Here is a 14,483-nt window from a genome sequence, read left to right as displayed (position 1 = left end):
ACACGTCTCGGTCACCTCTTGTTCGCAGTGACGGCACTTTGAACAGTGGACGTTACATTTCAGATGTGTTACGACCCGTGGCTCTACCCTTCATTCGATTCGTGCGAAACCCTACATTTCAGCAGGATAATGCACGACGGCATGTTGCAGGTCCTTTACGGGCCTTTCTTTTTACAGAAAATGTTCGACTGCTGCTCTGGCCGGCACATTCTCCAGGTCTCTCACCAATTGAAAACGTCTGGTCAATAGTGGCCGAGCGACTGGCTCGTCACAATACACCAGCCACTACTCTTGATGAACTGTAGTATCGTGTTGAAGCTGCATGGGCAGTTGTACCTGTACACACCATCCAAGCTCTGTTTGACTCAATGCCCAGGAGTATCAAGGGCGTTATTACGGCCAGAGGTGGTTGTTCTGGGTACTGATTTCTCAGGATCTATGCACCCAAATTGCGTGAATATGTAATCATATATCAGTTCTAGTATAATATATTTGTCCAATCAATACCCGTTTATCATCTGCATTTCTTCTTGGTGTAGCAATTTTAATGGCCAGTAGTGTAAGTCTTCTTCTCTGGCCTCACAATGGAAATTTGAGCTTTCAGCCTAGTTAGTGTCGTCTTGAGTGTGCTGATCTGACAGTTTCTCCAGGCTCCAGAACATCCAAAAGAACCACACCCTGGCTATCCTAGATGACTGTGCACATCACTTTGCCTGCAGACAGCTGTGTCTTGAATTGCTTGTTTGACTGAGGGTTCGCATGTAGCCGTTCTGTGGACTGTCTTTTGGATTCCGGCATCTAGTGGTGACACCACGTCTCATCTCCGGTGACGATGCTATTCGGAAAACTGCCACCTTCAACTTCATATCGGTCCAGCAGGCCCCGACAAATTTCCATTCGATGGGCTTTTGCTCTTCTGTAAACATCTGCAGAACACATCTCGCACAGACAAAGATGTTCCAGCATTGTTCCGGTGCAGTAGAGCCGACATTCGGCTTTGCGCACAATTCTCTGGTCGTTATCCACTGGTGAGCACGGATGAGTTGATCAAGACGCTCTTCATTGTGAGGATCGACTGGGCTGTGGCTTGTCATGCACAGCCGTTTCACTACCTTGAAAATGCCGTGGTATCCATCACCTCACTTTCCTCAAGTCTATTGCACCGCCTCTGTACACCTTTAGCAAACGTCGACGGATTTAAATCGGCACAATTTCTTCGCCAGCGACGAATTCAATCACTCATGCAACCAGGCGTCCGCCCTGATAGCTGAGTGGTCAGCATGACGGATTGCAGTCCTACGGGCCTGGATTCGATTCCCGGCTGGGTCGGGGATTTTCTCCGCTCAGTGACTGGGTGTTGTGTTGTCTTCATCATCATTTCATCTCCATCCGGCGCGCAGGTCGCCCGATGTGGTGTCGAATGTAATAAGACCTGCACCAAGGCGGCCGGACCTGCCCCGCAAGGGGCCTCCCGGCCAGTGACGCCAAACGCTCATTTCGTCTCCATGCGGCCAGGCCACGGTTTGCCAGTCGTCTAGTGTCCAACCCATATGGTCGTGGATCCAGGAGAGGCGCTGCAGGTGATATCGTGCTGTTAGCAAAGGCACTCGCGTCGATCGTCTGCTGCCATAGCCCATTAAAGCCAAATTTCGTCGCACTGTCTTAACGGATGTGTACGTTCCACATTGACTTCTGCGGCTTGTCTGTTGCTTGTCTGTTAGCACTGACAACTCTACGCTAACGCCGCCACTCTCGATCGTTAAGTGAAAGCCGTAGGTCATTGCGCTGTCCGTGGGGAGAGGTTATGGCTAAAAGTTGGTATCCTCTGCACACCGTAGTTTTCGGAATATTGAATACGCTAATTATTTCTGAAATAGAATGCTCTGTGGGTCTAGCTGAAACTACCACTCCCGTCATGTGACCATAACCGTATGAGTACAAATGACAGCTCCACCAATGCACTGCCCTTTTACGCCTTGTGTAGGCCTACAAGATACTGCCGACATCTGTATATGTGCATATCGCTATCCCATAACTTTTGTCACCTCAGTGTACATATATCGCAGAAGCCGTGAAGGTAGAATTAGATTGACGCTCAAACCGATGTTTACTAGCAATCGTTTTTCCTGCGGACCATCACGAGTGGAACAGGAGAAGGGGAAAGTGACAGTGTGTGGGGCGGCGGATTAAATTATTAATAAATCATTATTCGTAGGAGGAAATTGGAATTGTTCAAATGGTTCAAATGGCTCTGAGCACTAGGCGACTTAACTTCCGAGGTCATCAGTCGCCTAGAACTTAGAACTAATTAAACCTAACTAACCTAAGGACATCACACACATACATGCCCAAAGGCAGGATTCGAACCTGCGACCGTAGCGGTCGCTCGGTTCCAGACTGTAGCGCCCAGAACCGCACGGCCACTCCGGCCGGCTTGGAATTGTTGTAAATATTGTTCGCCGTCTTTTACGAAAGTCTGGCAACTATTTCTGTGGCCAGCCAGAAAGCGATGGAGAACTTACTGACCATAGTTCCCAGTCTGCAAGTCCACATTCTTGTCCAGCCCACTGAAAGAAATGTTTCTATTCTCTACCTCTTCGGCGGGATCAAGGCTATGATTATAAATGTTACTTTTTGAGTTCTAATCGATACATATATTTGGTGAAATTTCACACGCACAACATTGTAATAATCATTACGTTCATACTGACAGTAAGTCTCTATCCTAAACAGCACTATGAGCATTTCAGAGGCGACCTCTACGGTAAGTTCCTACTAAATTGTCTTTCGCTCTGACTTCCGATAATCAAAATAAATGCTCGCCACAAAAGTGGAAAATAATTGTCACCATTTGCCATGCGGATTTGTTAACATTACAGGCGGCACACTAACAGTTACTTTTGCGAAATCTAAGCGATCCAGGGCGGTGTACAGTCCTGGCGAGTTCACTTTCTATTATTACTGAAAATAAGCGTTTTGTAACAGCCTGTCTCTGACGTCATCTGAGGCAGCGCGCACTCCGGCGTTTGACTGACGCTGATCTTGCGGTGGCTGGGTGCGAAGTGAAGCCTAGTTTTTCCTCTCGGGCTGTATATATGGCGCAGCGGACGGCCAAGGGAACAGATGCTGTCATCCGCCTTATGCACAAGGTAGCGGTCTCTAAACGGCCACTTTCTCGGACACACAATATTTAATAACAATGTCATGAATCAAATTAGAGTCTTCGTAATTTTTGTACGCATGTAGGTAAGTTGGTTAAAACCACATAAAAAGTTGTAGTTCGCCTGAATTAAAATTTTTGCCTTCTAAAATTTTTATAACGGAACTGACAGTAGAACATGACCTCTGAACTATTAATCTAATCTAATCTGGTTGTTATTATCAAGGTCATAAAACTTGTTATAGCTGTATTATTTAATAGGTTTCATCACGTGTTGTAACCAAAACTTTCTAGCATTAATATAACAGATACTTAATCTACTACAAATAAGGACATTCTTGTTCCAAATTTAGTTTTCAATACATTACTCGAAAACTGTTAGAGCTAGCTTAATGGGGTCACGTAGTTATTTATTATTTTTATGTTGAACTTAAGCGTCATACAAATTTTCACATTTCTAAGTCTAATATTTAGCGCCTTCAGTGTTTTATAACCAAAATATTTTGACATACATCTGCACATTATGACCAATTTCTGGCTTCCTAGCTTTATTATTTAGCGCCTTTATTTTTTTCTTAAAACGTTGTATGTAGGTAAAATATTGAACTAATCAATCTGATACTTGACAGTTTAAACATTATTACACTAAAGTATTTGTTGACAAAGTTTGAAAAAAGCAACTTCCTTTTAATTTCATTCTTAATTATGGTGCAATAATTGAGTGCTATGCACAGACGCGTTATGGTGACGTGGCGCTACTAGCAGAGAACTGGGGTGAGTCCCGCCACACTCGCTCTCAAACGATACAGCGCTTGTTTCGCCACAAGTGGTAGACCAAGTACCCTCCACAACACACCAAAGGTAGCTTACGGAGGGCATATGTAGATGTAAAAAAGAGCCTGAACGTCCTAACCTGGTCTTGTTGTTGCTGCTGTGGTCTTCAGCCTGGAGAGAGGTTTGATGCGGCTCTACTTGCTAACTAGTCCTGTGCAAATCTCTTCATACCTGCACAACTTCTGCGGGCTATTTCTCACAGAATCTCCTTACTGGTCTCCCCCTTCAATTTTCATCCCACCACATTTTGTCGACCAATTTTTTTTTTTTTTTTTTGAGTATGGTTTTCATCCGAGACACCTGTGTGACCTCGGAAAAAGGGACTGAAAACCCAACAGTTTAGTCCTTTTACTCCCCAAACCCACCACCCAAGTTGACCTTTTTTTAGTCAAGTTGACCATAAACTTCTTTTCCCAATTAGATTCAGTACCTCCTCATTAGCTACTCGATTATTCGTCTTAACCTTCACCTCTCTTTTGTAGCACCGCAGTTTAAAAGTCTCCCTTCTTGTCTGAACTGTATATCATCTATGTAAATATCTTTAGCAAACACTTCTTGGCACTTAAATTTGCGTTCAGTGTAAACAAATTTCTCTTTTTCAGAAGCTTTCTCTTGTTCCATTCTGCTTTTGATGTTTTCTGCACTTCTTACATCATCACTTATTTCGTTGCCCAAATAGCAAAACTCATCTACTAAGTTTACTGCCTCATTTCCCGATTAATTTCTTCAGCATCACCAGATTTAATTCGGCTACATTCCATTATCCTTGTTTTAGTTTTGCTGATGTTCATATAAGCGCTTTACATGACACTATCCATTAAATTCAGCTGCTCTTTGAAGTCCTTTGGCGTCTATGACAGAATTACAACGTCGCCGCAAACCGCAACTTCGATCCCCTTACCAAATTTCTCCGTGGTTTCATTCAGTTCTTGTTCAATGTACAGGTTCAGTAACACTGGGGAGAGGCCACAAACGCTGTCTAACTCCCTTCTCAGCCATTGCTCCCCTTCAACTTTTATAAACGCACTGTGCATTCTGTACAAATTGTAAATAACCTTTCGCTTCCCGTATTTATCAGTGCTGCCTTCAAAATTTCAATGAGTATATTCCAGTCAACACCGCCGAATGCTTTCTCTAAAACTACAAAGACTATGAATGTAGGTTAGAATATCTTCAGCTTATATACTAATATGTGTCCTAACGTCTTGGTTTTTCATGGTATGTGAGTTGCTCGAAGACTTTTGAGTAACAGAACCCAGTACGTTGTCCTTGACAGTGAGTGTTCATCAGAAGCAAGGATCTTGAGGAGTTCCCCAGAGAAGTATGATAGGACTGCCCTTATATTTATATACACACATCAAAAAAAGTTTTGAATCACCTTGGTTCCAAGAACTCCTGAAGATAGACGTTGGCTGTGGATATTGTATCACAGACACGTTCCTTTGACTGTTCAGAGATGTCACTAAACCCGCCCAAAGATGTAAGCAACCATGCATGAGCAGCGCCTGTTAGATGGAGGGCGTCCAATAGCCGATCAGTTCCAGTCATTCCACCAGGAAGGAGGTACACGGCTCGTGTTGTCAGTAGTTCAACCATGCCTAGACGATCGCATCCGCGTTGTTAACTTTGGGCCAGGAAGGGCTCTCAACAAGGGAAGTGTCCAGGCGTCTCGTAGTGAACCAAAGCGATGTTGTTCGGACATGGAGGAGATACAGAGAGACAGGAACTGTCGAAGACATGCCTCGCTCAGGCCGCCCAAAGGCTACTACTACAGTGGATGACCGCTACATACGGAGGAAATCTGTCAGCAACGCCACCATGTTGAATAACGCTTTTCGTGCAGCCACAGGACTTCGTGTTACGGCTCAAACTGTGTGCAGTAGGCTGCATGATGCGCAACTTCACTCCCGACGTCCATGGCGAGATCCATCTTTGCAACCACGACACCATACAGCGCGGTACAGATGGACCCAACAACTTGTCGAATGGACCGCTCAGGACTGGCATCGCTTTCTCCTCACCGATGAGTGTCGCATATGTCGGAGACGCGTTTGGAGGCAACCCGGTCAGGCTGAACGCCTTAAACACTGTCCAGCAAGATGGATGTTCCTTATGTGTTTTGGGGTGGCATTTTGTGGGACCGATGTATTCCGCTGGTGGTCATGGAAGGTGCCGTAGAGGCTGTACAATACGTGAATGCCATGCTCCGACCGATAGTGCAACAATATCGGCAGCATATTAGCGAGGCATTCGTCTTCATGAACGACAATTCGCGCCCCTATCGTGCACATCTTATGAATGACTTCCTTCAGGATAACGACATCGCTCGACTATAATGGCTAGCATGTGCTCCAGACATGAACCCTACCGAACATGCCTGTGATAGATTGAAAAGGGCTGTTTATGGACGACGTGGCCCACCACCAACTCTGAGGGATCTACGCCGAATCACCGTTGTAGAGGGATACAATCTGGACCAACAGTGCCTTGATGAACTTGTGGACAGTATGCCATCACGAATACAGGCATGCATCAATGCAAGAGGACGTGCTACTGGGTATTAGAGGTACCGGTGCGTACAGCAATCTGGACCAGCACCTCGAAGGTTTCGCTGTATGGTGGTACAACATGCAATGTGTGGGTTTCATAAGCAATAAAAAAGGCGGAAATGGTGTTTATGTTGATTTCTATTCCAGTTTTCTGTACAGATTCCGGAACTCTCGGAACCGAGGTGATACAAAACTTGTTTTGATTTGTGTATAAAAGGCAATGTCCCGCCTAACTCGAAATTTGGGGAGGATACTGATATTATACTGCAGCCGTCGTTTAAGAAGGGTTCAAATGGCTCTGAGCACTATGGGGCTTAACATCTTAGGTCATCAGTCACCTAGACTTAGAACTACTTATACGTAACTAACCTAAGGACACCACACACATCCATACCCGAGGCAGGATTCGAACGTGCGACCGTAGCGGTCGCTCGGTTCCAGACTGAAGCACCTAGAACCGCTCGAGCACAGCGGCCTAAAATGTTCAAATGTGTGTGAGATCTTATGGGACTTAACTGCTAAGGTCATCAGTCCCTAAACTTACACACTACTTGACCTAAATTACCCTAAGGACAAACACACACACCCATGCCCGAGGGAGAACTCGAACCTCCGCCTGGACCAGCCGCACAGTCCATGACTGCAGCGCCTTAGACCACTCGGCTAAGTTTAAGAAGGGACTTTCCGAAATTCCACCCCTAAGGTTGTGAAATACGGGATGACAGGTTTTTTGATAATATGGCCGTATTAAGGCAACTTTGAAGCTAGACCTACGAAAATTGATATTTGGTTCCTCTGTCAGAAATAAAGACATACGTGTTTCAACATATTTTGGAAATTTAACCCCTACGGGGGGATGATGAGGTCCCATACTCCTTGACAGAGCGTAGGGGACGATGCGGGATACCCACACCGCCATACTAGGCAAGGTCCTAGCGGAGGTGGTTTGCCATTGCCTTCCTCCGACCGTAATGGGGATGAATGATTATCAGGACGACACAACGACACCCAGTCATCTCGAGGCAAATGAAAGTCCTTGACCCCGCCGCGAATTGAACCCGGGACCTCTTGCTCTGGAAACGAGAAGGCTACCGCGAGACCACGAGCTGCGGACTATGGGGGTGAATTTTTTAAAAAACGAAATCATTCTTAAAGAACTACTGTAAGTGTTTCAATGCTATATCTCTGAATATTTGTGTTTGATTTCTCAGTTACAAATAAATAATATGTGATTCAGTGTTTTTGGGAATGCAGCCCTTAACAGGGTGAAATACGGGATGAAATGTTTTGTTTTCATTATGAAAGCATTTTTAAACCTTAATCTATGAAGATTTGTGTTTGGCTTCTCTGTTAGAAATTAAAAAAAAAAAATACGTGTCTCACTCTTTTTCGATATTCAGTCCCTGAGGGGATGAAAAAGGAGATCAAAATTTTTAACGAAATATTTCGGTATATTGCAAAGAGTTTCAAAGCAAACTAGTCGTTTCTCAGTTGGATATAAAGAAAGATGCATTAGAGACTGGGAGTTTCTATGGAAATACCACCACAAGAAGGCAAACTGAATGATTAACAAAAACCTTGTAGTCCAGCGACCAGAATCGATTTTTGGTCCTTTCATATTGGCTTTACATTTCGTTAACTGGAACTTTATAGTTCAATTATATTATTAACAGTAATATGCCTCTTTTTGGTTTCAATTAATAAGAATAAGGGTACATTATTTACCAGTCTTTCAGGTCGAAACTGACTGCAATATTTCGCTTCTTATTCTATCTGAGGTTGATTGATTATATCAATACTTTTTGAATGCAACCCAGAAGTGCCTCCGGAAAATACCATACTTCTATAGCCACAATCAACGTGAAAAGTTTAGAAGCTGATGCAGTTTGTGAACAGCGTAAAATTTAGACAAAAAAAGAAAAAAAGGAAAAACACTCTGTGCAGGCCATACAGTCTACGCGAAAGAAGCAATACTAAGCTAGTTCACTATAAACATAAAAGATTTGATGGACAGTGTGAGCGACAACGTGCGGCTGTTTGCCTAACTTTAGGATGGCACAAGTGACTTAGACAAAATTTCTAGTTTGTGTGATGAATGGCTGCTTGCACTAAATATAAAATTGTCAGTTAATGTGGATGAGTAGGAAACGGAGTGTTATAACATTCAAATATAGTATTAGCAGGGTGCTGCTTGACACAATTCATATTGATTAAATATCTAGGTGTAACACTAACCTGCCAGGGTAGCCGAGAGTGCTAATGCGCTGCTTCCTGGACTCGGGTATGCGAGCCGGCCCCAGATCGAATCTACCCGGCAGATTAATGACGAGGGCCAGTTTGCCGGCCAGCATAGATGTGGTTTTTAGGGGGTTTTCCACATCCCACTAGATGAATACTGGGCTGGTCCCCATGTTCCACCTCAGTTCCACGACTCACAGACGTTTGAAACCGTTCGCACTATTCCATGTCTTACACTAGACAAAGACAGCAGGGGTATGCTAATTCCGTCGTCGGGGGAGGGGGGAGGGGGGCAGCAGGAAGAGTATCAATCCACCCTCTGCAACTAACACTGTCAAATCGAGAGTAACATGGCAGACACTGCGTTAAAGTAGGACAAAGACCCTAAGAAAGAAAGAATCTAAGTGTAACATTGCAAAGCGATATGAAATGGAATGTGCGCCAGATTGGTAGTAGGGAAGGTGAATGCTCGACTTCAGTTCAGTGGGAGAATTTAGCGAAGGTGTACTTCACCTATAAAGGAAACAATGTATTGAACACTATGCGACACCTTCTTGAGTACTCTTTAAGTGTTTGGTATGCCATCTATGTCAGATTGAAGGAACGCATCAAAGCAATTCAGAAGTGTGCTGCTAGATTTGTTGCCAGTATGTTCAATCAGCACGCAGGTATTATGGCGATCCTTCATGAACTCAAATGGGAATCGATGGAGGAAAGTGATGTTCTTTTTGAGCACGATTGAGCAAATTTAGAGAATTAGCATTTTGGCCAACTGCAGAACGATTCTACTGCCGCCAACGCACATGTTGCGTAAGATGCAAAAAATTAGGTCTCATTTAGGAGGCATCAAACAATAGTTTTTCCCTTTCCCTGTTTGGGAATGGAACGGGAAACGAAATTACTAGTGGTGGAGCCTGGTAGCATCCATTATTCTTCTCCATGACCCATTTCTACCTGTTTCTTCATTCTTCTGTAAATAATTCGTGTCAGCATTTTTCATGACATATAAAACTGACAGTGCATTAATATTCACGGTTGTCAGCATCTGATTTCTTTGGAATGGGAATTATTACATTCATCTCAAAGTCTGAAGGTTTTTCGTACAGGTTATTTGGTTCCAAGAGTTATAGACATATGTTTTTGTGTTTGCAGGTGCTGTCGAGGAGGCATGCCCGTCATTGCGGTCCAAGCGGTTCATCTCTGACGGGCTGTGTTCATCACCGTATCCTGTACACGAAGTGGTGTGTGCAGACCGTGCACCCTCCCACGGCCGCCGCCGCAAACAGCAGCAACAGCAGTCGCAGGCAGTCCCGGCCCAAAGAGAGAGGCAGCAATGTGTCGAAGGTGCGACCCGCAGGAGACGCGTCGAGCTGCTCTGCCAGGACGGCTCGCGTCGCTTCTACCACGTGCGCCTCGTCAAGAGCTGCCGGCCACGCAGCCAGCGCCGCCACCGGCGACCGCCCGAAGCTGCCGGCCTATAGCACGAGATGGCCACCGTGCCTTCACGAGATGGCCACACACCATGAAATGCAGACTTCGGCTCTGTGGGGTGGAGAGTTTCGCCCACTGAGACAATAGCTCATAGTAACAGCCACTTCAGAACAATAGCCCAACAATACTGACAGCATGCTGGCACTGGTGCGCTGTGCATTTCTGCAAGGTGAACCTCGCGAGCCCGAGATGTGCGGCAGATGTACTGTTCCCCAAATGACAGAGCTCCTAGGTGTTTCATTCTGTTCGATACATTACTTTGGGACAATGACATATTGTCTAGTAGATTAAATGATTCATGTTATTTTTTGTATATATCTTTAAAACACAAACACATGAGCATTTCACTATGCTATTGGTCATCTTAAGACTAAAGGCAGTGACTGGCTGACACTGTGAAAGTTTGTAAAGAACATAAAAAAATTCAGAAAACTATATATTGCTGCCACTTTTTTCCTGTCATGAAATAATGAAATTAATGAAATGTTACAATATGCAGTAGTTTCCAAGTACCTGGGTTTGCAACTGCGTTAACAGCTGTGGGGTCAGGATCTGAAGTGGGATGGAGATATGGGTGTTGCAACTCATGTTCATTTCACAGTGATTTATAAAATAATTCTGACAGTTTATGACAAATAGCTATTGGTGCACTTGCTATTCTACTTTGTATGATGAGATTAGCGCACTTACATTTTGCAACATAGTCTGCAAAGCATGGGGGCTGCTAGTGATACTGAAGCTGTGTGACTGAGAACAATAAGAACAATAGTCGTCTAAAGGGCTGCGGCAACACAGAGATGTATACAAAATTCACAGCATCCACCCTATCATTACCATTAGCCCCACGGCATGTTCACACAAATTGTGTCACTGAAAACTGTCACTGCTGATTATCATTCTCTCTCTATCTTGCAATCTTCTGTATCAGAATTTCATTGCTATTATTATAATTATATTGAGACTATGGCTAATGATTGCAAAATACTTCATGAAAGGATTGGTAATATTCTCACTGCAGTTTCACTGCCTGGCAAAATTCAACATTGTGTTTAGAAGCAAAAGCAGGCTACAGACCACCACTGGCACCTCTTGGTTCTTTTCAATTCTTCTGCCATACTGGTAGGTTACGTGGCCTCCTTCTGGTACAGTGGCATAATTTATTCTGTATCCCCTATTAAGATGTGATTATATTACAAACAATATGAAAAAGAAAGAAAAAAGAAAAGAGAGAGAAAAGATGATCTGCAACTGATTCAATAAGTTGAAACAGGCTTGATGCTCATCGATCTCCTAGGCAGGCAACAATACACGTCACAAATCCACAATAAACTGAGCATGTGAGTTAGGAATTTTCTTTATTTACTCTATAGAAATTATACAATATCAAAATAAACTCACTTGTTGTTCTTTACAGCTCATACAATTAGCTCCTGAGACTTTCCCCAGTAATTATTCCTCAGATGCACTGTAAAAATGGTTTTGTTAAAGCAACAGCTCAACAATAGTAGTTCAAACTGAATATTTCTGTAAGGTGCACCTCCCAGTATGAAGCACAGAAAATGTTCCAGCTACCAGTTCTAAGCATTCCTTGGGTCTTTTTGCCACTAAATAACATGTAGTTCAAATGACTGAAATGCGTGACCAGAGCCTCCAAGTTAATGTTTACATCACAGCCAGTAATGTTGAACTATTAGAACTAATGCATGCAACAGGAGGTGGTCTCAAACAACAAGAATGAACTAGTACATAGTGATGTGTATTCCATTGTGTTAACAATACATTATTCTTTTCACCATTTTACACATTTGTATTCCACATACACAAAGAATAATCTTACCAGATCCTTCATCCTGTTCAGTCCCCTTTTCCAGCCAGTGAAGCTCAGGACCAATATGGCACTTCGCCTATTTCACAGAAAACCGATAACACCCATATATATACTATTATTATGATGGTATCAACACTCTTAAAGGGATTTTCAAGCTACCAGCAGCTCCGTTCCAGCAGAGCGATCCATGTACCCTCTTTGACTGCATCTAGTGTTCATTGCACAGTCATATACAACATAATTTTTCAAAGCGTTTGTGCATTGTGTATCTGTGGCAGAACATGGGCACCAGCCTGATATTTACCTAGACGAATTTGGAAAATCACCTAAAAATCACATCCAGGCTGACAGTGTTATTAATTCATGAGGTGGATTTGATCAGAGGCCAACACACCAACCAGTGTCAAAGAAGTGGGTTCTTGAAGCACTTCGCTATTGTGGTGAGTAATAATAGTACCAGATATGGGCACCTATTCTTTTTTTATGTCATCAGTCTACTGACTGGTTGGATTTGGCCTAGGCCAATCTCTTCTTCTTATTTGTTAGATACATTCCATTGACTGCCCCTATGGCCAAATGGTTAGCGTCACCACTCTGTGTTGAAACAACCAAATTCAACTTCTGGTTCTTCCTCAGATTTTTTCTAAGGTAACGAGATGTGGTCCAGTCAGCCCTTCTGCTTAAATAAATAACCAGCAGTATCGTCAGAATCCAATCAGATACCATAATACACTGTGGGTGGCCACCTCATATCAGTTATTAACATAGCCTAGTGACCCACTGTGTGTGGGTAGTTGTCAGACAACAGCAGTTTTAGCAAACAGCAGATTACAATACATGTTAAGTAAATATGCTAGCTAAATACACATCACAGACATAGTATTATTCCACATGTGTGGCCTGCAGACAACACTGGCACACTGCAACTGATCTCCTTAGTCACAGGTTTCAGCACCTCAAGACTGTTCAGCTTGCAGCCCATAACTGCCGTGCATGCGGGTGACCTCACACAAACACACCTCACATCGACTTATGGCCAAACTTCTGCTAGTAGCCGACGTGCATTGTCAACACTTGTGGCTCTGCTTACAGTCCTCTCTCAGCTCTCTGTGCCAGAAGGTAAACACTTCCTCCACCAGAGTGTCTCAGCACATTGACGGTGGCAAACTGCAGGAAATATTGCTGACCTAGGACACTTAGGCAAAATAGTGCCACACTTGGCATGAAGTATGTAACATGTTCTACAAAATTACAGGGAAAGAACAGTTAAGTTTTTAAAACCCATAAATCCATGTTTACATGTGGTACTGGCATGGTTGTAAATACAATGTAGTATGTTGTTTACCAGGGACTGCCTAGGAGCCAGGAAAGGTTAAGAAAATGATGGGGGTTGATGGATAGCTGCATGAACTGACCACAAACCTCACAACCTAAACGATAGAGGCTTTATAACTTGTCATAAATTATAATTGATAATGTTGTGTTTACATTAAGAGTAACATAAGAGGTAAAAAATGTAATAATCATTATCATTTGTAAATGTAAATGCTTTTGTTCTATTTTATGTTAAGAGACTGCAGACATCAGTTCTTTGTGCTTTAAATGTAATATTGTTTCATTCAAGTTGTAAGAAAACTGCTAAAATGCATATTTGACTGCTATTTTTCTTTAGGTTTATGTAAAAAATCAAATTAACATATTTTATGTAATAAAAGATGGGTCAACAGTTTAAATTATTGGAATATGATGGCTTGTTTCTTAATTATTTATTTTTTTAGCTTAATATTATGTCTAACTTCTTAGATTAGCAGTGATTATACCATCAACACACTTTAATAATAATTTATTAATTTTCATGGCAAAACCTTACCGTAATTGCATTATGAGATCCTTCTTGTCATCTTTCATATTCAGCTCCTGGTGATTCCAAATGGATATGATGACAAACTGATCATATGAAACAGGAATTAAAACTTTATCTAAGTGTTTACAGAAATCTACTCCAGAACTGTGAAGTAATTCATTTTGCACAATTTTTAGTGAGGAGGTTTGCTTTAGTATAAAACATACTATTTTATGTAAGTTCCACAACTTTATAAGAAATAAAAACTAACTCTTCTTACTCAACTCTCATTTTTCCCTCACTCCACTTATCACATGTTTTTCAGTTCAGAATTCCTATCCTATTCCTGTTTATCAAGGTAAACACTTCCTCCACCAGAGTGTCTCAGCACATTGCCGGCGGCAAACTGGAGGAAATATTGCTGACCACAAACCCAGAGTGCACAAACTCTGCCAATGTTTTCACAAATGCCTCCTACATTGGCATGAGATTCAATCTTTATTCGCTATTGACTGTTTACAATAAAATAAGCTTTACCAC

At 42.8% G+C, this 14,483-nt stretch overlaps 1 protein-coding gene across 1 annotated transcript in view; it reads left to right on the top strand.

The window, feature by feature from the left end:
- Window positions 1–14,227, top strand: part of LOC126428185 (sclerostin domain-containing protein 1-like) — a 469,785-nt gene extending 455,558 nt beyond the window's left edge. The window contains exon 3 of the mRNA XM_050090098.1: window positions 9,934–14,227. Coding sequence (XP_049946055.1) covers window positions 9,934–10,262 — 329 coding nt within the window. The 3' untranslated portion in view covers window positions 10,263–14,227. The remainder of the gene's footprint in view (window positions 1–9,933) is intronic.
- The last annotated feature ends 256 nt before the right edge of the window (window positions 14,228–14,483 follow it).

Source organism: Schistocerca serialis, chromosome 12 (assembly GCF_023864345.2).
Source record: "Schistocerca serialis cubense isolate TAMUIC-IGC-003099 chromosome 12, iqSchSeri2.2, whole genome shotgun sequence".
Classification (NCBI taxonomy): domain Eukaryota; kingdom Metazoa; phylum Arthropoda; class Insecta; order Orthoptera; family Acrididae; genus Schistocerca; species Schistocerca serialis.
The sequence above is the reverse complement of the archived record's forward strand: the minus strand, read 5'-3'. Positions and strand labels throughout refer to the sequence as shown.